This window comes from Acipenser ruthenus, chromosome 13 (genome assembly GCF_902713425.1).
Source record: "Acipenser ruthenus chromosome 13, fAciRut3.2 maternal haplotype, whole genome shotgun sequence".
Taxonomy (NCBI): Eukaryota; Metazoa; Chordata; class Actinopteri; order Acipenseriformes; family Acipenseridae; genus Acipenser; species Acipenser ruthenus.
In genome coordinates this window covers 26,782,233-26,809,670 of record NC_081201.1, presented here as the reverse complement: position 1 = coordinate 26,809,670, position 27,438 = coordinate 26,782,233, and the positions used below count along the sequence as shown (strand labels likewise).

General features: G+C 37.7%; 1 protein-coding gene across 3 annotated transcripts in view; it reads left to right on the top strand.

Moving 5' to 3' along the window:
* The window catches only part of LOC117418036 (phosphatidylcholine:ceramide cholinephosphotransferase 1-like), a 58,203-nt gene extending 32,040 nt beyond the window's left edge, over positions 1-26,163 (top strand). Inside the window, exons 1-6 of one of the 3 annotated variants that reach the window (XM_034030557.3) lie at positions 688-872; positions 18,617-19,451; positions 20,197-20,314; positions 23,798-23,951; positions 24,594-24,760; positions 25,202-26,163. In XM_034030557.3, coding sequence (XP_033886448.1) covers positions 18,844-19,451; positions 20,197-20,314; positions 23,798-23,951; positions 24,594-24,760; positions 25,202-25,375 — 1,221 coding nt within the window. In that variant the 5' untranslated portion in view covers positions 688-872; positions 18,617-18,843 and the 3' untranslated portion in view covers positions 25,376-26,163. Of the gene's footprint in view, positions 1-687; positions 873-6,998; positions 7,020-18,616; positions 19,452-20,196; positions 20,315-23,797; positions 23,952-24,593; positions 24,761-25,201 lie in introns of those variants that run through there. The other 2 variants (XM_034030561.3, XM_034030556.3) reach the window with 2 other exon arrangements.
* The last annotated feature ends 1,275 nt before the right edge of the window (positions 26,164-27,438 follow it).

The following is a 27,438-nucleotide window of genomic DNA, read 5'->3' as shown; positions in this document are numbered from 1 at the left end:
GGAACTACATTGTGGGATATTTTACAATGTCCGGTGTTTCAAACTGATGCACAGCCCATCAACAGGCGCTATTATTCCAGGCTGGTTTGGTCCTCTATCTAATCATTAACAGTAGCTTAGGCTAGTCCTTGTGGAGTTTTTTGTTTTTGGTTTTTTGTTTATTTATTTATTTATTTATTTATTTATTTGATTCTTTACTTATTCCAAAGGTTTGTACCCATCTTATGAATACAGTTACTGGGAAGGAAAAATATTTGTTTTAATGCAGTCTGATCCTGGCTGATTTATAAAATTTGGCATATTTCTGTAATAAGACACAGGAAACTTAACATTCACAGGCAAATTCCATTGGAGAAAGGCATGCTTGATGTTATCATCTATTGAGAACTGAAGTACAATTGAAGTATACAAAAGGTATTAATTGTAGTGCATAAAAACATGTACGTAATTGTGTGCTTTGAGTACTTAATGACAGAAGTAAACCCACCTTTAGTGACTTTAACTAACATCATGCTAAGCTGACTGAGACCAACCAGGTGTAAAAGGAAAGTGCAGGACAGAAAAGCAATGGGAGGGGCCTTCCTGTTACATCACAGCCCAGCCCACAAAAATCTACCAGGGCATGTGAACGTTCCATATCGACTGTTCATTCTGCATTTGAGTCAGAAGTGGCACGAACCGTACAATACACCTCAGTAGCTGTGCTATTGCAGATCAGCTTGGAGTTAAAGAGGCAGAAAAAGAGAAGAAATCATTTTTCTTGATGAAATAAACATCCAAACTAAAGTGTAACAAGTCTTATATTTTAATGTACATTTCAAGACTACCTGTCTAATGATTCTAGAGCATTTAGTAAGGAGGACAACAATATAGTAAGTATCTATTTATGCTTTGTTTATTGGTTATTAGGGTTTTTTTAATGTGTATCTAACAAAACACCATGTAGCTTGAATAATGAATAACTTTTATTACTGAGTTTCTTTTTGTTTGTATGTTATACAGAGTGACATTTGCAATAATTGCTACAGTTAGGCCCTTGCATGGAATTATGGTGTAGAGGTGTTTAGATTAAACAGAAAACAGCGAGGGAGTAAGCAGTCAGATATGCAATGGAGAAAAAAAAAACTTTTTTGTTCATTACATAAAATGGTCATCATCAAAGAAATCCTGTTTGCCTCAGGAGCTGGTTAGGCATTATCCAAAAACAGGTTTTGCTGCACATGATTTCTGAAAAGATCACATCCTAGTGGATCAAGCCAGTTTACTTCTAAGTCATATGCAGTGCCTTGTTCACGGGAAGGCTGTTTTAATCTCATCACAGCCAGCTTTCGTTATGATCCTGGTGTGTACGGAACAAACCAGCGAGAACCTGCCACATTCAATGGTCTCTGCTATACTATACGGAACAAACAATTATTAAAACATGTGTTGGTTAAGGTTTTTGTTTAGATGTTGGAGATTACAGTACTGTACAAGGGGTGGATCATTGTTTTCTTCCTTCATTAATTTGCAGTAGGGCTTCTTGTCTGTATTTGACTTGCCTTTTCCATTCCTAGTTGGAGAACCTTTATGAATGTAATTCCTGGTTGCCACAGTAACACCAGCCCCGCAGTCTACTGTTTTTTGGGTACTCTATAATGGAAGAAAGTGATTCATGCAGTATGACCTAACTTTTCCAGCAGGGTCCTGCCTCTTTGCAGTTTTCACACCAGTTAGATTGCCAGCTTCTATGAGCACTGTGTATGATACTTATTCATTACACAATACATACAGTATTGGGATACATAGGTTTTGTACACTGATATATACAGTAGTGTATAAACAATACCCCAAGAACTGCTAATATCTATAAACAATATGCTGCCATATTGAGGTCATGGGATTTTTTTTCTCAGTTTATGCTGCATTAAGATCGAACACTTCTAATTATTGTCTTACTACTGTCACATCTGTATTATTACATTTTAATACTTAAGTTTCTAGTGAAAAAATACTGTTTCAGTGCCACTTTCCATTGTTCTGGCACACAGCTTTCTCCTGGCGCTGTAATTTTTCAAGTTAATAACCTTGCTTTATTTTTTACCGTGCCATATTACAGATACTTGCAGGTTCCCAGTATAAGCCTGAGATGCAGGAAGTAGTACTTCTGATAAAGATGATGTGCATTTCGGTTCCAGTAGTTTGCAGGTGGAAGAGCATTATAGGATTAAACTACCTAGACAACATATAAGGGGTTAATTACGGTATTACTGGTATTACCCCTGAACTTTGCTTTCCATTGTTTTGGTATAAACATGCACTAGATTAATCTATACAGATTTTTTTTTTTTTTTTTAATTTAGTCGTTGCCAATTATTTTTTATTATTTTCTCCCAATTTGGAATGGCCAATTATTTTTTAGGCTCCGCTCACTGCTACCACCCCTGCGCTGACTCGGGAGGGCGAAGACGAACACTCGCTGTCCTCCGAAGCGTGTGCCGTCAGCAGACCGTTTTTTTTCATACTGCGGACTCACCATGCAGCCACCCAAGAGCTACAGCGTCGGAGGACAACGCAGCTCTCGGGCAGCTTACAGGCAAGCCCGCAGGTGCCCGGCCAGACTACAGGGGTCGCTGGTGCGCTGTGAGCCTAGGACACCCTGGCCGACCTAACCCTCCCTCCCTCCCCCCGGGCGACGCTCTGCCAATTGTGCGCCGCCCCCTGGGAGCTCCCGTCCACAGTCGGCTGTGAAATAGCCTGGACTCGAACCGGCGATGTCCAGGCTATAGAGCGCATCCTGCACTCCACGTGGAGCGCCTTTACCGGATGCACCACTCGGGAGTCCCAATCTATACAAATTCTGCTTTTATTTTTAATTGGATCAAGATAAATTCTGAGGTACTGTAGTACAAAAAAGAAAATTAGACAATCGAGTAGAAAAATATGACTGTACCATTCACTTTGACATGTGACCTAAGCCACATTGTGGCTATGTAACTTCTGGGTGACCTAATGCTTTGAGATATTGGTATTCTATGATTCTGTATATCAAGCTGTGTCGTGAGTATCATACAAGAAAATGTAACCCTTTTGTGGCAGTAATTTTACCAACCTGCCACTCTACTCCATTCTACCAAAACCTCATATCGCAGAGATCATTTGAAGAACTGACTTCATATGTGCATGGTTTTATACACATGCTTATGCGAACTGCTGATAGGATTTAAATTATTTGTGACCAAAAACGTGTCCTGGAAATCATGATGATAATCCACAGAAATAGAAATAACTTACTTTAGTTACACCTGAAGGTGTAAACATGGGTCTGAGGCCCTTGTAACATAATGCAGTGAGAATGGAGAGATTCTGAGATGTGGTGTGTCAGTGCATTTTTCAGATGTGTGGGAGGTGAGAATGAACGGCAGGCATTTTGTATAAATATCTTCATTTGACTGGAATGAATGCGAGAATATGGAGGGTTTATCAACGGTTCAAAAAGAAAAAAACAAATCTCATCTGCAGGCCACTCCTGGCTTTACTGTAAGCAAAAAGGCAGAAAATGCACATCAAGATTCAGCTATAGTTATCCATGATTTCTGTAGTTCAAAAACAAAAAGGTTTACCTCACCTTTTGAAATTACAAATATATAGCTTGCTCTTAAATAAGACAGCTTCGGCTCTCTTGTCTTAACTGACTTTTGGTTACTTTGCTTTTTATCGGACAGCTATGATCCTTCTTTCTTGCCTTTGTTTACTCCTTTCTACGTTTTCTGTCAGCAACAGTTGTTAAATTAATTGTAACCTTTTGTAAAAACTGTGCTATTTGATCAAAGAACCAGTTCAGAACTGTGTCAGCCATTTATTTATTTGTATGTATGGTCACAAGATGTCTTTTTTTGTTTGCTCCACTAGCTTCCTGCTTTGAACTCAAACTGAAACTGTGAGAAGAGACATGTTAAGTATCAATTCTATGGAACTGCAGTAGTTACTAACTTGTAAATCTTGATTCTTATACACTGTGCTTTTTTTAGGCTTATGTTTCCTTTTGTAATGTTGGTTATATGTGAAAGAGGCAAAGTCCACTGTCACGTCACAAAATCAGGGCTTGTCATGAAAGTTAGATTTGTGCAGTTCAAAGCGACTCCAAAACACTGGGCAGTACTTCTTCAACTATACAGTACACCTCCTCAGCCTGGGTTTTTCTTCTTGGCTCATCTCACCTGAGTTCATAGTTGGCCTATGTAAGCCTAAAAGAGAAGGAGCCAGTGAAAGTGTATGGATTTATTTGTCAAACATGCGAAGAATGTAAAAAATGTTGAATGTGTACTTGTTCTTGAATAGCCATTACCCCAGATGCTTTTAGCACTTTTGATGTCCATTCAAAATAGTGACTTTGCAGAAGTTTTTCTTTAAAATTAGTTGTACAAGCATGTGTGCTTTTTTGGAGAAAAAAAGAATTATGATCTGAGATGTTAATTCAATCTACTGAGTGTTTGCTGTTGTTTTTCTTTATACTGTTGAGGTTTGCAGAATGATGCTTTAGCTTCTCACCAAGTCTTGAGTATGGCATAGCGTCACTGCCTTACCCCTTTACCTGAGCACCTGGACACCCTGGGGAGATGAATGTGCTGCCTCAGCTTTCCATTCCCACGCTCTCCTTTCACTGTTCTTTATCCTCCTGTAAGCTGAGAAGTCTTCAGTCACTGTGACCTAAATCTGGGGCCCTATGAAATCCGCGTTGCGGAGAACACTGACGGAATCATGTAATTCAGAGAAAATGGCGGAATTAGGCACCCGAGGACATTACCACAAAATCAGTTTAAACAAACAAACAATATATATGTATATATTTTAAAAAATACATTGAAATAGCACTGTGCTTGTATGACAAGAGGCTTCAAGAAACAAACATCATGGGAATGCATGAAAAAAAACTATTTTTGCACCTCTCAGCCACCATACACGACCGTGATTTAACTGTAAAAATGTAACTACCGTTATCGCTTGGGAGGAAAACAACTACTTATAAGTTATTCTGAGCAGATAGTACTGTAATGACTACTACAGAATGCAGTGTCTAGTTGCTGCATGTTTTTCTCCAAAGTTCTCAGGAAGATATTACTAAGTGCCTTTTTATTAAATTAGAATAAATAAAAATATTTAGGCTTTTATTTACATTGTTTGCCATTAATTATGATTAAAAACATTAAATCTGTTGTGAAATGTTATAGTTCAGCTTGTGTTGAAAAGTTAAACATATTAAAAAAGACTACATTTTGATTTTTTTTTTTTTATTTGCAATGTTCCTAGTTTCTATTACATTGTGCCAATTTGTACCAATTTGTTCTATTTTTTCATGCATTTCTAGCTTCATCATTGCTGTCAATGTATCAAACACTTGTGTTTATAAAAAACAAACTAACTAACAAATTACCGATTTTTTTTAAACCGAAAAATCCGAAATCAGGAAAAAATGAATCCGAAAATCCAAAATAATTAAAAAGGATTTCATAAGGCCCTATACATCCCCATCCCGGAAGAGAAACAGGAGAGAGGGCACCACAAAACCACAGAGATTATATCCATCTTCGTTTTGTTAGTTATATAATATGATGCAATATAATAAGATATAGGGATAGAAGATGGTGACCGTCTGTGCCGGAATATTGGCACAAATAGAAGTGAATGGGCCGAGGCCCATTTTAAGCACTACGAGTGTCGTTATAACCCATTGCCATCCTATAAGTCTTTATTATTAATACACACAATAAATATCTAGCTATATTTGTTTTCTAATCATTACCAGCCTTTATTTAGTCCATTGTTGTTTTTATTGAAGAGGGAAAAGGGTGATGAAGAGAATACCGTTAAGTAGCCGATTGTGATGTCACTGTTTTGAATGGACTTTGCAATTGAATCGAATTCCAAGAGATGCCTCAGGTACTTTTTATTTTTTTAAGCAGGTGACATCAACCATGATGATATGGAGAACATGGTAAAAACTTTATGTGGCACGTTGATGGCATGAATAGGGTTTCTCTGTAATGTGTTGTGGAATACAGTAGGTGTAACATGCTCTCTGATTGGCTAAAAAGGTCCCGAGCAGTCTATAATATAATATACTGTAATTAATAATTTGATGTGATAATATGAACAGAATAAATGTAGGTCATTCAATTAACTTAATGTAGGTCTAACTAAATGTAGGTCATTCAATTAAATTAACAGGAGGCTGTGTGGTCCAGTGGTTAAAGAAACAGGTCCCCGGTTCAAGTCCCACTTCAGCCACTGACTCATTGTGTGACCCTGAGCAAGTCACTTAACCTCCTTGTGCTCTGTCTTTCGGGTGAGACGTAATTGTAAGTGACTCTGCAGCTGATGCATAGTTCACACACCCTAGTCTCTGTAAGTCGCCTTGGATGAAGGCGTCTGCTAAATAAACAAATAATAATAATAATAATAACTTTCATGGGGTGCTGTGGTTTAAGGGTCAAATAATATCATATTGCAGTGCTTGAGTACATGTATTATTGTAAAACTTGTGGGTTAAAGTTTTGTTTTTTCTGGGAGTAAAATTTAAAGTAATACATTTTAATTTGAGTATTCAAACACTAACTCACTGTGGTGATTCCATGAATGAGGACTGGCCAATAACCAACACATTTCCGAAGGGGGCTTGCAAATGTGTTATGCTAATGAGTCGTAAGGAAATATTTTACATTTTGGTTATTGCCATTTGAGACTTCGCAACAGAAAACCACAATGCTGATTTACTATTTTCAGAGAGGTGAGGAGAAGCTTTATTCACAGAATAATGTTAGAATTTGGACTTGCCTGTGACAAACCTATATTAAAAAAAATGGTCAGTAGTATAGCAGGTTAGACCTGAAGTACCTGTTACTCATTAACCCACCTCCCTCACCCCTTATTTGCATGAAACCTCTCTGCTTAACTGGACTAATCCAGACTGAGTTGTGAGTTCAGTGAGATAGGTTTCCTGCTCTGTTGAAACAGTAACTGGAACAGTGATCCTCTTAATGGTATGGTTTAACTGGATTTCTTCCATTTGTGATATCTTCTTTAGTCAAAAGAAGCCAGACATTTATTTTGTTAACAGTTTTCAAATACTTGAAAAATGTTTTTGTCAGATTTATTTTTTCTTTAATTACATTGACAAGAAAAGTTGCACAGTAACTGGACATTGTAACTAGATTGGCCTAGAACGAATGAATGATTTATAGTAATGTACCAATGTGACAAACCGTTTTCTGGCTCAAAGGGTAAATGTTATGCTAATCTATGTAACGGCAGATTGTGTATGGTGTCTGTAATCAAGGTTTTTTGTTTTGTTTCTGTTGCTACTGTTTTTTCTCAGGTTAAATGCATTCACACTAATGGTTTCTAAATGTATATGTTTGAACCATAGTTTATGTATATGTTTGAATCATTATGTTTGAACCATAGTGTTTGTGCAAGACATGCTGTCTTCTGTGTAAAATAAGAAACCTTCACATAAATCTGGTATTTCACCTTTACAGTGTTTGTGTGAAATGATGGCCTACGGCTTTAGTGTAACTTATTTACTGTAAGGTCTTATTCAATTTTATTTTTTTTAGTTTTTTAAGGAGTAGTGGAATAAAACCTAGATTTGTTTTTTGTGGGATCCTGAATTTCTGCTATGGCCCACCTGTACTTGCATGTAATTAAAAGGCTCTTTTTAAACTGTCAGTTTAATTTTGGTGACAAAGTACAGAACTGAGGTCATCAATGACTTGGTAACTACTGTAATGTTAGGTAACCGTCAGGTTCTGTATTGCAGCGGTTATATTAGTAACTCTTTCTCAGACTTTGGAGGGAAGTGTGAATTGTTGAGACTTTCAGCTCTTGTTGAAACTTTTATGTTCATAATGTCTTGTAGTTTCTTCAGAATCTTTTAGCTACAGTTAATTTCTGTACTTAGCAGAACAGCAGCAATTACAGGAAGAGGTCCCTGTGGTGAGTAGTATTAACTGGCAAAAAGTAGTCTGAAGGAATTTACAGTGGGAGGTCTTATTTGTTCATGGAGAAAAGAGGGGTCGATACTGTTAAATGACTCCAGCTCTCTCTCTCTCAAACACACACACACACACATATATCTATATATATATATATATACACACATACACACACACACACACGTGTGGGAGATACTCATTTTCTGTGTACAGAACAGTATTCGTTCCAAGGGTGCTTCTCTTGATTTTAATATAACAAACCTGTAGACTGTGTTAATACAAGCCTTGATAATAAGGGCATATCAGACACCTTCGCCGCTTTTATGGATTATATATTAGTTTCCTTTGTGTGTTTATTGATTTTACTGTATTAAATCTGCCGGCTTGTCTGTTGCACAAAGCATAATAAGCTGGCAAAGATCCTTGTGTTTGTGTATAGATCTCCTCCCTAATGATGATCTTGTGTTTAAGTTAGGGAACATTTTATGGCTTTCCAGATTAGACATCAGCTGTCACACTGAAGCATCTGGTTCTGGTCTCTCTTTTTTTTTTTTTTTTATAGCTTTGGGTGGTTATTGAATGACAGGAAGGAATCTGCACAGCTGATGCGTTACAAAGTATAGAGTTTGAAACTCCTGCCATAACACTGGTGTAGGGCTATGTGATAAAGTAGCGGCTCTGCACATGTGTGCACTGGTGTGTGTGAGAGAGTTTGGTGGCTAAAACCAAGATGGCCATCCTTGCACAGCCACGTGGCACTTTTTTTTTTAACTGTTTCATTGTTTTATTTAATAGAAAAGTGTGTAATGTGGCCAGGTGGCAATTGAATGATTGAAGTCAATTACCTGTGGCCACTCCCTATAAAAGGAAAGGAAATGTTGGTTTGGAGAGAGAAGGGCAGAGAGCAGCAGGTTGTGCTTTCTACCCTGCACCAGGATAGCTGTAGCTTGGGTGTTGATTTGTGATAGAGTTTGTTTGATGTAAGAGTTTTGTTTAAAACTTTCATTTGTTTTTTGTTGATTTAAAAGTGTGCCAAGGCACTTTAAAGTGAAGTTTTGTGTTTGGCATTTGCTATTTCTGTCGCTGACCAACCTTGGCCACCTGCCACTACACCACAGGCTAGGGTATGCTCAGTGGTTGACCTCCATTCATACAGGGAAGTTGTGAAACATACCTGCAAGTGATCTAAGTTTTGGGTACAATTGAACACATTTTATATGCATTTTATATAAAAGACCCTTGTTAATAACAAAAACTTTAGTAGATAAAATATATTTGACACATATTCTGTTGTTGGGGTTCTGCTGCCTTACTCGGTGTGGTTATTGTGGCAAGATTCTCTGTTTCAAGCTGATGCTGGTCAGCATGAATGCTGATATTGTAGGCATCCCATTCAGTGGTCATGAAATACAGTACTGAGTGTTAATAAAATCTATAGTGATCACAGTTGCGATGGAGAGCACCTAATGAGTGTTAAGTCATTTTAAATGTAAAACTCACAATAGAAAACCATCATAATGAGATGCCTTTTTAAAAAAGTCCATGTATTAAAAGTCGAGCACAAAAAGATCACTGCATTGAATAATTATAAAACAGTTTTATGGCAGTTACTTGCTTTATCACAAAGGTCTATCCACCCAGCTCAGGGGGGAGGGTTGGGGACCAGGGGGAGGGTCAAAGCTCTGGGATGCCTTATTAACACCATTGTCTAAATATATCATAACACAAGACATTGCCCCCCTGTGGTATTTTTCATCTTTTATAGTTAAATTGTACAGTGTTGACAGTACAAAAAAAATAATATTGGAACACAACAGACATATTAAATTGACAGAAGGAAAAAAAAAAAGCCAAAAGTGACCAAGCACACTGTATGACTCTGAATGACATTTTACTGGTAGATGAGACTTTTCTTCTGCATTTCAATTTTGATTGTACAAGCCTTAAACACACCATTAATTCAGGCCACTAAGATTTCAATTTACAAAAGCTCCCGTATTTTGAAAACTTTGTTTTGAAAGCGTTTTTTGTTTTTTTTTTCCATATATTCTCATCTCTACCACATATAGTAGCCTGATCCTGCTGCAACTTACATAATATGAAAGGAACTTTTGTGGCCTTTCATTTGGTAAGTTATATGCATGCAGCACAAAGTGTCCAGTAGTTAAACATAAATGAAAACAGTGAAAAACAGGCAGAAATAGGGCTGTGTGTAAAGAGTTAAAAAAAAAGAAATGGAGCGCTGGTGAAAAAGAAAAGCACCTTTTTCTTCTGCTGCATGCAAAAACTTCAAGTCAGGCAATGGCAAAAGCAATGGATAGTGTTCTGTCTCACAGTGATGAACAGCTAGGTCTCTAGAAAGCAGATTATTTTAAAGCAACGCCAGTGTGAATGATGATGCAGTAAAATATGTGTTTTTTTACATGCAAAAGTGCCTTTTTTATTTTTTTATTTTTTTTTGCCATTCCCCCCCTAAAATTTTGGAATCCCCCTTCCCCCCCCCCCCCCCCCCCCCCCATTGGCTGCACCATAGGGGGGGAAATCCCCCTGCAAACAAAAATGTAATTCAAGCTCTGTCGGTCCCACAGCAGCCTTTGTATGCAGCCTTCTGCTTTGTAAACTTTGGGCACCCCTGCCTTTAGACTGACAGACTAATTACGTTTGACACTTACAATTGCATCTGAAACAAACGTACAATCATACTGTAAGCGGCATATATTCAATACAGAGTCCTTATGCCAAGGCCTTAGGACCTGTTCTGGAGGTCAGAGGTTACAAGTCTTAGCAGTGAGCTGTCAGTTTGAGTTGTGATGCATAACAAACAGGAAATGTTGTTGTAACAAGGGAAGAAGTCAAATGTGAACAAAGAGATCACTAGTGAAGCCAAAAACAGATTTCTCTCTTCCGCAGTTTGATGCTGTTTAATAGCAGTAATCATTATTCACAAAAAAAAACCCTTCAGGAATGTAGGTGACAAAAGCTCATATATTGCTATAATTGGTGGCTAGAAAGTTAGATTGCTTGTTTAAAAAACTGTGCTTGTTGTTTTAGTTTGGTTTATTTGGTTGCTAGCACACAATTTACATGGCTGTGAAATCCACCTCCTCGGTGTATCGTTGGGACAGTCTTAAGAGCAGTTGTTTGTTACTTATACAAAGTACCATCATTCTTGTAAATTTATTTTTTTGCATGTAATTTCCTAAACTGCCTTGCTTTACATAACCATATAGGAACATGTGTTTGTTTCTGTTTGTGATAGAAAATGTTCTCCAAACCGACATTACCAAAAAAATAAAAATAAATACAGTAAAGTGAACACTATAGTGCAATTAATTACATCCAATTGTATGACTGTTAGCTGTGTTGTAATTTGGTTTTGTTCTAAGTTTTGTGAAAAATGTGTGTCATTAAACACAACTTTTGTCTTTTAATATTTCCTAATTCTTTAGTCACAACCTGTCTTGTTTGATAACTAGCAAATGACAACTGTTCATACACGATGAGCAATCACGGTCCAAGATCATCAGGAAGTAACCTAATCACAAAGCCTGTTTGCCTTTCCCAGTCACTGTTTTATGACTGCGAGGGTTCAGAACCTTGGTAAACTACAGTGTCTCGGCTGTGTCAGCTGAAACTGTGAGAGTAAGCTGCAGTACAAGCTAAGCACTTAAGACAGCTGTGAAAAAACTTGAAGAAAGAAGAACATTTTTTTTTTATGGATAAAGTCTTAAATGCAAGGTTATACAGGAAATTTAAAGTTATACACAAATAAGTTATGTGAACCTTTATTATGTAAAAAAAAAAAGCTGAGCAGCATAGCTCTTCATGCCTTATTCATTAAAGAAATGATACTGGTATCTTTTAGATATTGTTTTGTCAGAGGACTGGAATATCCAAATACAGCGAGGCGATGCGTATGTGCGGTGATGAGGTGAGCAGCTGCCCTGTAGGCACAGAATTGAAAAGGAAATGGTCACACATTTCAGACGTCACACTTCTAACAAGATACTATTCAGACCAATGTGCAGGGGAGCCTGTGGCTTTTGTAGTCTTGTCGTTTTTCAAGAAAACAAGATAGGATAGAACTAAAGAAGGGGTTGGATTACCTACGGTAGTTTAGCTGTGTTAAATGCATCTTAAGGTGACTTCACTTTTTTCTTCTAATTTTGTATAGATCATTTTAACCCCCCTTTACCACTGTGAGTGCACTGATGGTGAATTATGTTTTCTGTAATGACTCCTTACCAACAGAGTCTTTCTCCCACAGGCCTCCATTATGTCAAAGTGGGGAAAGGTGTGTTTATTAAAATACTGTATTTAGCCTATACCTGTTCAAAGACTGGTTTCTGTATCAGAACCTTGGATTTCGTGTCGGGAGCCCTGTTTGAGTGTTGTGCTCATACTTTTATAATGTTCTCTTTACCCCTGTGATTGGTTAGTTTGGTTATTTTGGGCGGTGCCTGAGTCCATGTGGAGTGTTTTTCATTGGTTGTTCTCGTTCGGATGCAACCCCTTGTTCTCCATTGGTCCGCTATTCTGTCTCATGTCGGCTGGATTTATGAGATGGACTGGTTCCTGTCTTAGGTGTCAAAGCACCCAGAACGGTCTGGGTTGAGGCGCCAATGGAGTCATTCAGCGATTGTGAAGATAAGCCATTTGTTCGGCAGTTTTTGACTCTTTTTAAAAGCATTCTTTGTCAGTGGGGAAGTTTGTGACCAGAAATCAAGAAGACACAGAGAATGGTTTAAAATCCCCCTTTGTATATTTCAATTCTGTTACTTTCATACACAGAATGATAATATGACCCCCTCTGACGCTACAATTGCATAAAACTACTTATTGGATAGGGATGAAAAGGGGGGATGTTGTCTTTTACATCTGCGTTTTAGAAACACACTGCTGTTATTGTTGTGCGTTTTATTAAAATGCCCTGCGTATTTTTTCTCTTGATTGATTGTTACTCTGACTAGTTACGGATTTAAACAACTTTATTTTTTATTTTGCTTTGACCCCCTACTGGTACAGATCAACACGAATAAGGTATATATATATCATGTGTGTTAATTTGATTTAATACAGTTTTAAACAGATTGGCAAATGGTGCACCCTCCCCACTTTAGAAACCACATTATTCAACCAGGTGGAGACAACCCGACACTGCAAGACCATGCAATTCAATGTTATAATTTTGGATTAAACAAAGGTGCGTCACACCCTGCAAATTTATTTAATGCACACAGCTCCCTGGCACTCCCATTTCCACTCATACAGAGAAGTGAAATTCACAGTCTTTCAGGTCATAGGCTACTTTCTTCCGTTGGAGTAGTTTCAGCCCCCAGTATTACTGTTATGCTTTTGAAGACATGCTGCAGAAAGTAACCATGTGCACAGCTCAAGAACAAGGCATTTTCTGAAACGAAACGGTAATTTAATCTGAAACCAGTTTTTATTATTGTTTGATGTAAGTTTGAATTTTTTATTTTATTTATAGACAAGTGCCTGGATTATGGTGAGCATTGACACTGTTTCTTTGTTTTAAACTTTACAGTTGTTATTTTGATGATTATGATACGGTAACATCACCCTGGGATGCAGATCACATGTATGTTAGAGGAACAGAACATATACGTCAGTGCTGTAGGATACATAAATAGACTACGGTATTTTTGGGAGCATGGGCTGACCAGTGCTTGAATTATGGGACAAAAAGTGTTTTCAGTCAATGTTTTCCTCTTAGACTTCACAAGCATATACGAACTCCAGTATGTAAACCAGTATTCCAGGACACACAAGAAGGCTATTAATAGAAAATCAACATATTTGTCATGTTTTACTTATTTATGCTTTGGTGGGGCAATAGAGTTCTACAGGTGCTGTTTGAAGAGGTGAGTCTTAAGGAGGCGCCGGAATGTGGTCAGGGACTGGGCAGTCCTGACATCTGTAGGAAGGTCATTCCACCACTGCGGAGCAAGGGTGGAGAAGGAGCGGGCTCTGGAGGCAGGGGAGCGTAGCGGAGGTAGAGCTAGTCTTCTAGTGCAGGCGGAGCGGAGAGGTCGAGTGGGGGTGTAGGGAGAGATGAGGGTCTGGAGGTAGCTGGGTGCAGTCTGGTCAAGGCATCTGTAGGCTAGTACAAGAGTCTTGAACTGGATGCGAGCGGTGATCGGGAGCCAGTGGAGCGAGCGGAGTAGTTGAGTAGCGTGGGCGAAGCGAGGCAGAGAGAACACCAGGCGGGCAGCAGAGTTCTGCATGAGCTGGATCGGACGGGTGGTGGACGCAGGGAGGCCAGCCAGGAGGGAGTTGCAGTAGTCTAGGCAGGAGAGTACCAGGGCCTGGACCAGGAGCTGGGTAGCGTAGTTGGTGAGGAAGGGTCGGATTCTTCCTTAAATGCGCTTTACTTGCTCTTATCTGCCCCCTATTTTATTGCATTTAATCCTGTACTTCAGAGTACTGTAATCTGCCAAGTGTTTAATCTGTAGTATTTTGTATTTAATCATATCCTGATGTAACTATCACTGACACTGTTATCTGCTGTATTATTGAATTGTATTTTGTCACACTTGTACTTGCTTGAACCAAAGTCATTGTATTTATCTTGCGCTTAATTGTATTATTACTTGTACTGTGATACTTGAAATGTATTTGATTACGATTGTAAGTCGCCCTGGATAAGGGCGTCTGCTAAGAAATAATACATTGCAAGTGTATACATCAAGTTAAATCATATGGCTTATATCCTGGTATGATCTATTTAGTTGGTATTTTGAATAGGTTTTTGTGAGCGTCAGTATGTTAAGAATTAGGTCATACTTGCTGCTTGGTCCAGGCAGAATTTATTTGTGAAATCAGCAATGTTTTAGGTTCAGTCTGTTTACATAATTCAATAGCCCTCCCTGACTTTGTATACTGCACATGTGTTACATACAGTAGATCTTAACTACATAACATTGTCAGCTGGCCTGTTTGCCATTCGCCTGGAGGTGGGTGTACAGTAGAAAGAGCAGGCCTGTACAGTATTTGGTCTTCAGTAACCTGAGCTGTAAAATTTATTGTTGATCAGACGTGTGTGTATAGAAATGTTATTGCTCTGTTGCAGACATGTGGCAGAACTTCGCTGTCTCTCCCATGGTAGTTTGGATCAATACAAAAAATGCTATTGTCATTGAATAAAAGACATGTTGAAGTCCAGTGTGAGAATCTGATTTACCGTAGCATGCAGTATAGCTCATTATTGTTACCTTGAACTTCCAGAGTCTCTATTCATGCTGCGTTGTGCTTTACAACTAGGTTTATAGTGATCACCGGCTCACACTCTTCAAAAGCTATGGCAAATTCTTACAAAATGTTGCATCCGTTCTACAATTAAGTCTCACATGTTCCCTGTTTTATTACCAAGAAAATGTGTTGAGTTGGTTAGAGATATGCCAAGTTATGTCTTGATGTGACTGACCTAAAACAGTTGACCAGTTGCTGTTGTTATTATTATTATTATTATCATTTATTTCTTAGCAGACGCCCTTATCCAGGGCGACTTACAATTGTTACAAGATATCACATTATTTTTACATACAATTACATTATTTTTTCACACATTATTTTTACATTCAATTACCCATTTATACAGCTGGGTTTTTACTGGAACAATCTAGGTAAAGTAACTTGCTCAAGGGTACAGCAGCAATGTCCCCACCTGGGATTGAACCCACGACCCTCCGGTCAAGAGTCCAGAGCCCTAACCACTACTCCACACTGCTGGCCCTGTTACTGTCATGTGGTATATATTCATTATTTAGAGCTGAAAGTCAGAATTAGTTTGCAGCAGTATTGTATAACGCATCCACGCGAAGACTGTTGTAAGAGACGGTGTTGAATTCTCAAAATGTTTGTTTTATTTTAAACTACAGTGAATTCCTGTCAGGGGCCGGAATTCACAGCACCAAAATAATAACCCTACGTTTTAGTCTTGGCACTTTCGTTGCATATTCTCTCTGGTCACAGCTCACATGCTCGCTCAGTTGCACTCACAGTTTCTCATTCAAGTTCAGTGCTGAGCTGTCTCCAGTCCCCAGGCTCATGCACCCCCTTATTATATAACCTCCTGTCGTTTCCCACCTCTATCCAGCTCATCAGCCAGTCACATCCATGCTCTGCAACCCCCGAAAACAACAACACACATTCTCCTAACTCATTCACTCACTCCCTCTTCCCATGCTAAGTATCGCCATCACCCGTTCCCCTTACAATACATGTAACATAAAAGACAGACAAGGCAAACTGAACAGACAGCAAGTCCTGCAGCAAAGCAATTGTCCAGGTCATTACAATAGATTTTTTAAAATTTAAAAGTAAAAAATATATGAAAGCACGATGACCTTTATGTACAAAAATCTTCACTAATGTACAATTGAACAAGAACAGTTGAGTATGTATTTTAGTTTCATACAGTATTAAATGGCAGTGTTTATATCTGGTCGTGAAAAATAAATAAATAAATGTCAAGATAGATAAAGAAAGAAATAAATGTTTATGACGCCAGTAGGGTCCACAATGAGCGTTGCACTGACAGGAAACCCAACATTTTTCAGAGATCAAGATCAGAATCTCAGAATGATGAGATGACTTTAAAAAGTAACACAACACGCTTGCAAACTGAAGGTTATAGTATATATATTTTGCAGGCAAATGTTCAGTTTTAAAACATAAATAAATCATTTAATATAAATGATATAGACGTCAAAATAAATGCATTCCCTAGTATATTCCCATGTTAACAAAACAAGTTAATTGTCATTAAACTCGACTGTCCTTTAATATACATATGCGTGGATAAAAGTGCCTGGGGTCGGCAAAAATCTGCAAAAAAAAACTGGAGAAGGAGGAGGAGAAGGACATTTTTACCTTACTTTGGTGACTTATTTCTCTTACTGTATGACAGGTATTGACTTTTTCTCTACATTTTACCTAAGAGTTTTGGGAACTACAAATTAAAAGTGAAATGGTGCTTTTGGCTGATTTTCTTTTGCTGTGCCTGTACCCTGAAAATAAATAAACTATCCTTGCTGTATAGAGAGTCTCTAGCAGTTCTCGTTGATAACTTGGCGCGAGGAACTACTGTTTCTCTCAATAATATATCGTGCTGTAAAATATTTTTCTACTTTATGCATTAATTCAAAACTTGAAGTGTAAGTGGACAGCAGTTCTATGTTCTACCCTCTGCACTGGCATCTCTGTCTGATAATAAAAACATTATTTATCCCCCTCTGACTACTGCTCAATTTCAGTGCACCATTGTTATTCTGACTTCCATCAAACTGTGCCTAGCCTCTGTATCTGTATCTGCACTCCAAGAAAATAATAAAATAAAAGATTTCCTTTAGGCTACATTTATTTTGCTCTTGAAAAACACTCCGCTGTCTCTCTGGTGGAGAATTGAAGGTTTGTCGTTGCAAGCTCAGTAGTATTTATTATTATTATTATTATTATTATTATTATTATTATTATTATTATTATTTATTCTGTCATTTTCAAACAGTTTACATTGACTAGGCAGGGATGCATTTTGACAGGTGCTGAAAGCACGGTCTCTTGTAGCCTTAATCACTGCAGAAGTTTGATTCATAAACCTGACTAGGGTTTAAGATGATCTTTTAGTGTAAGAATTCAACATTGGGCAGTGGAGTTTGCTACATTTTTTATTTGAATAATTTGTGTAGTTGCTTAAGAAATATGACATGTTGTATTTTATAGTTATCTATGACAATTGCGTCAACTCTCCAGGTGTTTTTTATGGCTGGATGAGGATTATTAGGTACAGATGATGCAGTGTGTGATATGAAGTGTATTTGAAATGTAGTCCGTTAGGAATTGGATGGGCCAACAGATTAGTGGTGGCATTAATTGTGAAGTGTGCTGTGTGCGAGCCTCCCCCCTCACCCCTTCCATATTCAAAACATGCCAAGAACAAGCAAACATTACTTGACAACCAGACCTCCTGACCATCGAGTGCAGATTTACAGTATCTTAATGGCAACAATAAGGCCATTCTGTTTTCCTCCTTGTAGTTGCAGCTAGCTCACAGCACTCAGTGCAGACACAGACCATGGATACTGGTTGCAGTTGTAATAATTACAGACACAGTGGGTGGTGCCCAATTAAGAGCCACAGGGCAGCACTGTATTGTAATTATCCAGAGCTGTTGTGTAGGGAACCCCTCTAGAGAGAAAAGGGTGTTGTTTGATGTGAGCACATGAAGCACCTGAGTCCTTCCTTTTATTTATTTTTTTATTTTTTTTGTTGATTAGTTTCTGTTTCTGTTTCTGCTTGAGTAGGTTGCACTCTTAACCAAAGTGTGATTTGTTTTTGTTTTTTTTCTTAACATTATGGTCTCAATTTTTTTGGCTTTCGTTTTTTCCTAGTAGTTTTACATTTGGATTCCTAATAATCGCGGAATGATCCAAGTGTGTTTTTTTCTGAATTTTGAATGTGAAAATGAACTGCCATATTCTGTAAAGTAGCATTGTTTAATATTGATCAGTATGACTTTAGAGTAGCCAGTTGATTTCTTATTAATTTATATTTAACCAAGATGGTTTCAAAGATTTGTGATGAGAATCACTAACCTGAACTTTTGTTTCTGTCTTAAACAGGAAAACGGCACCACAGCAACCAAATAAATTAGCTGTCCCTCAATCGAAGATTCAATTTTCCCAATTGGTTGTGTCATACTGGATCCTCCAGCATTTTCAACCCGATGTCCATGAAACCGCATGAACACACGCTGGGGAGGACTTTCTGTTCCGTAGACAGAGTGAATTCCGCATCCACTCGCTTCAGTTTGCTTTGCCCCATCTTTTGATCCTGCTTTGGGACTGAAATGAAGAAGGTAGTTTACTGGTCTTCAGAAGAGGTGTCCAGCTGGCTGGCAGAGGAAGGCATGCCGGAATACACTGATTCCTTCCAGCGTCTGAACGGCGAGGACTTGCTGCGGCTGACCGAGGCTGACTTCAAGAAGCCCCCTCTGTCGCTGGTCTCCTCGGACAATGGGCAGCGACTGCTCGACAAGATCAAGACGCTCAACATTGAGCACCATATTGAAGCCCACAAGAATGGGCACGCCAATGGGCACCTCATCAAGGGCAACGATGGGGACGTCGGCAGCAAAGCCAAACGCAGTGGCGTGCCCAACGGCTTCCGCAATGAGATGGTACAGATCCACATGCCAATGCCTGAGAAATCACACTTCCCCATGGAGTGGGGCAAGACAGCCCTGGCCTTCATCTATGCACTTTTCTGTTTTGTCTTCACAACGGTCATGATCTCTGTGGTCCACGAGCGAGTGCCTCCTAAGGAGGAAACCCCTCCGTTGCCCGACAAGTTCTTTGACATTTTTGACCGGGTGGAGTGGGCATTCTCTATATGTGAGATTAATGGCATGATTCTTGTGGCACTGTGGCTCATTCAGTGGACTTTGTTAAAATACAAGTAAGTATCAGAAGATGGCAACCAGAAAACTACAGTATTCATGTATTTAGTATGGAATTGCTTGTGTCCCGTGTATTTGTTCATTTATGGAATCAACCAGTATTGAGCATGTTGACACAGTGTAATATTAATCACTGTAAAGCATATACAGTTCGAGATCTGAGTTTCTGGTTTACAATGGAACAAAACCCAGTACGTTTAACCCTTTGCGGTCCAATTTATTCAGTGCCTATAAAATGATTTTTACGGTAATACAAATCGGTGATAATGACAGTAAAATGTCAGTGAAACGTCAGTTACAGATGATGATATTTTTTATGTTTGTGTTTGTTTTGCTCTTTGACAATAGATAAATTCTATCTAGACAGATAAAAAGAAGTACATTCACACGCAGTACACAATACATATTGCTATCTAAACACTGACTGTGCATAGCACCCCTTTAAAGCTCAATACAAAAATGCATCATTTATACAGTTAAAGCTATCCAGTTAGGCTTACCCAACTGGCACACATTTTCATGTTTTCTTCAGTGATTGCTTTTTATGCTTGGGATGAACCAAAGCATTCCTTTCAAGGACAGTTTTTAGGCCTGTTGCATGCATTGCATGCATGCCCCGGAGAAGAGAAGATGAACAACAGGATATTTACCAGGAGCAGGCAGATGGGCAGATGTTTGTTAATTGCGCTTAATTGTTAATTTTTAAGTGTTTTTACCTTTTTTTCCCCTCTCTCACCCTTTTAGATCCATTGTGGGACGACGATTCTTCTTTATTGTCGGCACGCTCTACCTGTACAGGTGTATCACAATGTATATCACAACACTCCCTGTGCCTGGGAAGCACTTCAAGTGTTCTCCAAAGGTAAGAGCCAAATTAACAATGTAGTATATTTAAGCCAGTATCAATATACGGGCTAGGGCACGGACACGCAACCTGCATGCAGTCCATTTATCGGGCCGTGATAAAAGTTTGGTTGTGTGCGCACCTTTGGGCTAGGTGAATGTACCCAGCTGAGATAAAACATTAACAACTAGAATAGATTAACAGTTTAACAATGTGTGCGAGCTATTTCAAAGCGTATAGAGCAATTACAGTATGCTTTTTAAAATCACTTGGATTGTTTTTCATGAAAGCAGTCTTGCTGCCAATATAGCATTTATTTATAAAGAATGTCTTATAATTGAGCTGCTCATGCACTGTATAGTAATGCAATCAAGGATCCAACCAAGTGTCAGGGGTCCCCTATTTCAAGGTGATGTGTGGCAAATGCATGTTGTCTGTGGCACCAGGCTATTGTCTGAGCAACTTCTTGTCAGTTGGACCCAATTGTCCTGAATCTGTTCACTCTTCCCAGCAACAGAAACATTCTTGTTTTATTGGAATTCATCTGCTTCCTCTTTAAAAAAAAAAAGTGTTTCAATGACTTGCCTGGTACAATAGTGCAGTAGGGTCGTGGGTTCAATCCCAGGTGGGGGATACTGCTGCTGTACCCTTGAGCAAGGTACTTTACCTAGATTGCTCCAGTAAAAACCCAACTGTATAAATGGGTAATTGTGTGTAAAAATAATGTGATATCGTGTAACAATTGTAAGTCGCCCTGGATAAGGGTGTCTGCTAAGAAATAAATAATAATAATAATATTTTCCCTCCTAAATGGTGTTTTTACTTTTACTTCTAATACAAGAGAAAAAAATAATTGTAATCTGGTAAATGTATACATTTTTTAAACCATATGGGACACTGTATCTTTAATTGCTGGGCTGTAAGTGAATCACCTGTCTGCTTCAAATAACTTAACTTGTTTGCAGTTTGTCCAGACTGTCAACCAATCCTATCTTCTCCCCAAAAACTCAGATTATTATTTGTTTTCCTATTTAAAGCCCTGTAAATGGTGCTATGGCATATCACTTGAGGGATAAGGAGCATTTCAGGATCATGAGGAAAACCTAAAAATAGGCATGAGTGTTACTAATGAGTCACACAGTCATGAGAAAATGTTTGTTTTCCAGAATATGTCTTTATATATATATGACTACGAGGCTCTGATTCAACACAACCCTGCAGAAAACTTTAACCAGCAGTGTGATTAAATAAACTTGACATCTGCACCACACAAGGGTTTTCATATAGAGAAAATCCAGTGATTTGAAGACACTTCATGTATGTATTTATTTATACAGCTAAATGAAGACAAAGGGGATGTGGGCAAAAGTATATTTTCTTATTTGTAGGCTGAGTAATGCAAGGGTATTTTTGAGGTGTGGATGTACAGCATGTCCTGGTGACCTGCCTTTCATGACACATGAAATGTTGTATTCAAGGTATGGGGGGGAGGCGGAGGAGGGCCTTCACTTTTTTGTAGTGGCTTTGTGTAAAACAGAAACAGAGTAGTCCCTCCCTGAAGTGGGCCCCTTATGAGTCATCTTGTTGATGATAGATGTATTGCATCAGAGGGTGGGGCTAGCAGAAATGCCAACTACTACGATTTGGCCATAGCAGCTACTATTTTGGAGGTTCTGCTACAAGGCTACATCGAAGGGGTATAATACTACGATTTTTATTAAATAAGTTAATGATGGCTACTCCCTTTACGAAATATTATTTCAATATTATTTCAATACCATGTGTGTGTTTTCCTGTTTATTTTTTTTTTAATTAATTAATGGTTCTTAAATAATACTGTATTTCACTGACAGTTTTTATTGTGGCATTGTAACTGACCTACTAAAAGCTCTGAGCTGGGTTGCTTAGTAACCAGTTTATGGGTCCTTTAGAAACCTTGCTATCGTTATCAATGGCACGTTTACTTGGTTGCTTTTTAGTAAGGCTGGGATTAAGTCACGGTGGTCATGGGTGTTAGGGATTCCATGATTTTAGTAAAGAACATTGAACTTTACCAACACAGCTTGAAATTTCACCTTAACCAAAAGGCTGAACTAGCTTGGTTGCCTTGCTTTGCAATGTAGCTGTTCACACTTTCAATTTTTTTCAGTGCTGTCAATTGATTTAAACTTACATGCAGGTGCAATTCTACTTCCCGATTTTGTCAACCTGCAGCTGCATTTTTTCAATGCCTGCCGGGTCTTTGACCCAAATCAAGCAAGGTATCTCAGAAAGCAGTGTTTGAGGCCATTCTACTGTTTTGAAGACAGCTGTGTTGCACAACTTAAATACCGTGCTTACTACGAAATTGTCGGTGAAATGAAATGCAACGTTTACCAGTTCTGGAAAAACATGGAAACGAGATTCCCAGCTCTTGCTGTAATAATTTTATGCATACAAAAATGTACTTCAGGATGACGGGCGCTCCAGAAATGTACAACATGTTGCATCAGAATAATATAACAAAACGTAAAATAACTGCAGACTGTACCACAGCAGAAGCAACAGATGCACACAAGAGAGTCTTTTTGAACTGTAAACGTTATTTTTTTAAAGATATGTAAAACCTACAGTTTTTGTTTGCTGTCCTGTAGAAACCCCACCAGATGTTATGTAAAACAAACATTTTTGTTTATAGTTGTATTTGCTGTGAAACTTACTGATTTTACAGGATTAAAACTTGAACCTGATGTTGTGAAAACCATAATACATAAATAAATAAATATTTAGATTAATGTTCCCTTTTTCCTACATCTATAGACAGACACATCTTATGTTTATGTAGGTACTGTATATTGTATTTTAAAAAAAAAAAACGGCCAAAGGAAACCTACTCATAACAGCAGTTAGCTGGGAAATGTTATATCACGATATGCTATACAGGTTCCCAGTCTACAAAATCACACATCTCCCAGCACAGCGGTCTTGAAGTGTGCTGTTTGTGTTACTAGACATGACATCAATAACTTTCAGAACTCTCATCTTTCAGTTCAGGAATGTTCTCAATGCGGTGCACCCTTCAGTGTAACGAAGGCATGCTAAGCTGCCCTTTTAAAATGCCTCAAATTCAGTTGGTTGGTTCATTCAGTAGAGTTACCTGTACACACGCTTCCTGGAATCTGTTTTGTTATTGCTTCCTGACAAAATGGACATAGTTGAGGGGCTTGTACATGGTACTTTTAGTTGTGATAGAACTTAATCAGCACTAGTATTTGAGAATGTTAGAATCAAGGTCATGGTGCCTTGGTTATTCCTAGTTTTTCTCTCGTTGGGTTATGTATTCGGAACAGATCCGCATAATTTAATGGAAAAGTTCTTATAAGAACTTTTAAACACACTGTTTTTATATCTCGAGATCACACCTTTTTAGGGGATACATCATTTACTTCCTGTACTTTTAGATATATTTTTTATCGAAGTATTGTAATTTAAATTTACCTTTTCTATCTCTCTCTTTTTCAGCTGCTTGGAGACTGGGAAGCTCAGATGAGGAGAGTAATAAAAATGATTGCAGGTGGTGGGCTTTCTATCACAGGGTCACACACCATGTGTGGGGATTACCTGTATAGTGGGCATACAGTCATTTTAACACTCACCTACCTATTTATTAAAGAGTGTAAGTATTACTGTATCTACGACATTATGAAGTAGCAACAGGATCTTGGGAAAGGTCTAGGCTGGCACAAATAGTAACACATTGACCACAATATAGCTACAGCTGCATTCATGCTTCATTCTGTTTTTAAATATTTTTGCTTGAAAACAAGAAAGCCTTTTCTCTTGGGGTAGCCACTGTTTTTTTATGAACCAATTATCCTGCATTCAAACAATTAACATTTCATTCAAAAGCCCCTCTTAATATGAGCTCTTGTCCAGGCTGCACACAAAGTAGGAAAAAAGGGTGCAGATGTTTCAGTATCATGTTTAATACTAGTGAAATCACTGCCATTGGCTTTCATTTAATGTGCCCTATAAGTGTCATTCATTATATAGATCTAAATTCTGCATCAATGACAGTTTGAATAGGTACATGTTAACTTGTTAAATAGATTAATGGAAAATGCAACTGAAGTTTTACTTATCAATTACTGAAGTTATACTTATCAATTACTTGCATTGATGGTGCCAATTGGTTAAGGCAATTACCAGTATAGAAGTAAATCTTTCCAGTTTATTGTGTAATTAACATTGCTGCTGCACTTTCTTGATAGGTGGAGATGTTTGTAACCTATTTTTTCCCCGTGACTTCCCTTTTCAGATTCTCCCAGGCGGTTCTGGTGGTATCATTGGATCTGCTGGTTTCTCAGTGTTGTTGGGATCTTCTGTATTCTGCTAGCCCACGACCACTACACTGTGGATGTGGTGGTGGCATACTACATCACTACTCGCCTTTTTTGGTGGTACCACACCATGGCCAATCAGCAAGTAAGTGCTCAAGAATGAAACCTCCTGTTTTGTGATTCACTATCCATGGCTACCGGCAGCATCCCTTGACACCAATTTCTCTAAAAATCCAAAACAAGCAGATTTAGATCTAACGTGGACTGGACAGTAAATTATATTTTACAAACATAATCTTTACAAACGGTTTGTTAAAATGCCATGTAAAGCGGTTTGCTCTTTTTAAAATGCTTTCTGCATAGTAAGGCATGTTTTACAAGTAGTAAATGCACATAGAGATAGCCATGCCATTATTATTATTATTATTATTATTATTATTATTATTATTATTATTATCATCATTATTATTATTATTATTATTATTATTATTATTATTATTATTATTATTATTTATTAGTATTATTTTAATACAGTTGTAATTGGGTGTATTTTAAATCTGCTTCTCCCTCTTTTTCTTCATTATAGATACTAAAAGAAGCCACCAATACTAACTTTTTTTCCCGGGTCTGGTGGTACAGAGCTTTCCAGTACTTGGAACAGAATGTCAGTGGGACTGTACCTCGCAACTACCAGCTGCCCTTTTCCTGGCGAGCGACCCCATTCAGTAGAAATGTGAAATATACTCGGTTAGACACATAACAATGGCAAAGCCCAGGTGGCTATGAAGTCATGGGTATTGAGGATGATATGGAAAGACCACCTGAAGTGCTACGATCTCGCCACGAGAAGATGCCATAGTGAATTCATTGCTAATCCTTAGTTTATTGTTCATTTTTGACTTGTTCCAGTAAAACTGGTCAGCACTGTGATTTTTTTATTTCCAAAGGATTCCATTTTTGGACAAACATTTAGAACATGCATTGTACAGTCATTTGTGTTGATCAATTTTGTGTTTTGCCATTAGCCAAAACCATGCTTCTTTGTAAATCTGTCAAATTTAAAACCTGATTTTATTTTGTGTCTCTCCAATCTTCTGGATAAAAATTGAGTTTCTTACAAGAGTCCCAGTGATTGAGTTGTAAGCCTTTTCCAAGCAAGGTCTATACTATGTACAAGAACATGTTGCCTCTATAAGATCACAGTATATTTTGAAATTCTGTGTTATCAATGTGGCAGGCTTGAAATTTTTGTTGTGGAAAGTTTTTTTTTTTATTTTTTTTTTATTTTTTTATTTTAAACAATCAGCCTTTTTTGTAAAAACAAAACAAAGAAAGGGTTAAAAAGTGATTTTTCTAAAGTATTTTACACGTTTATTTTTCAAACAAATGATGACTATGATGTCTAAAGAAAATCAAATGGACTTTTAGATTTTTACATTTTGGAAAGAAAGCAAACGGGGGGGGGGGGATGTTGTATGTTCTGTTTTCTAGTGCCTTTCTTGTATTGATTGTACAGTCTGTCAGTGGTCTCATTTAATGTATTTCTGTTTATTTAAAAAAAAAAAAAAAATATATATATATATATATATATATATATATATATATATATATATATATATATATATATAGTAATGTGTACATTTTGAGGTATGGAATTATTTTGGCTTGAATCGTACAAAGAAGATATGTTCAGATGTACGCAATGGCCTCATTTTTATTTAAAGTTGCTTTGTTGGTAAAATATTACAGCCCCTGTATATTTATACATAGTGAATGTACTTATTTTAGCCTTAAATAATTTGTCTTCCTAAAATATTTATATCTCTATCACCCAGCATCCATGATTGCAGACCACTTATGTTCTACAATGTGTTAAACTATATCACTTAAGCTCCAGTCATTTGTTGCATCATTGTTTTTTATTGTATTTATAGTTGGAGACTGGGAATTGCACAGTGTTGTTGACCTTGTTCTTAGGACCCCGATTTTAATGATACCACAAGTACAGGTTCCAAGTCTATATTGTGTCTTGTAATCTAAAGATACAACACTAGTGACGCAATATATTGGCTCAGATTAATAAATTACGACATTCTTGACTGTGATGTGCAATATCATTTTTAGGATTTGTTACTGTGTTGTGTTGGTGTTTGGCTGCACTGCTGCTGTCAAATGTACCTAACTCTCCCAGATCCCTGTCCGTCTTTCCCTCATCATCTGTGACAACCTAAAAAAGCACTAGAAGTTCACTTTTGCAGCACTGTAGACCTGTATAATGGTCCAGGAAAGATAACTCCAATCGAAGCAGCAGGCCAGTAAACTAATATTGTGTCTGCCCATTTTTATTTATTTTTCAGTACATTCCATTGTCTGGTAAAGAAAAAAAGAAAACCAGTAGCACCACCCACAGTATTATTCATGGTATTGCAGTGCAAGTCATACTACAGTGAAGTGTTCTTGCCAATCAGTTTGACACAGTAATATATATGTATAGTTTTTGCGTTTTCTTTTCAAATGTCCTTTTTTTGTTTTTATGAACACCTGGCTTTTATTTTGGCAGGCATTTACATAAATATTTTTAAAGGTGCAAGCCCAAACAATTATTTATTCTAAAACTTATTTAACAATTGTGTTTACCTTTACAAAAAACAATGTTTGTTGCTAAAATCATACCAAATTGTTAACCTGTTGATAATATCAAAGACAAAAAAAGAATGTTCACAATCATTGAGCTGGTCATAGCTGTATGTACAGATACAATATTTTAATATATAAAAATGGAAACTAAAAACTACAATGGCATTGATATACAGTATGGAGTTC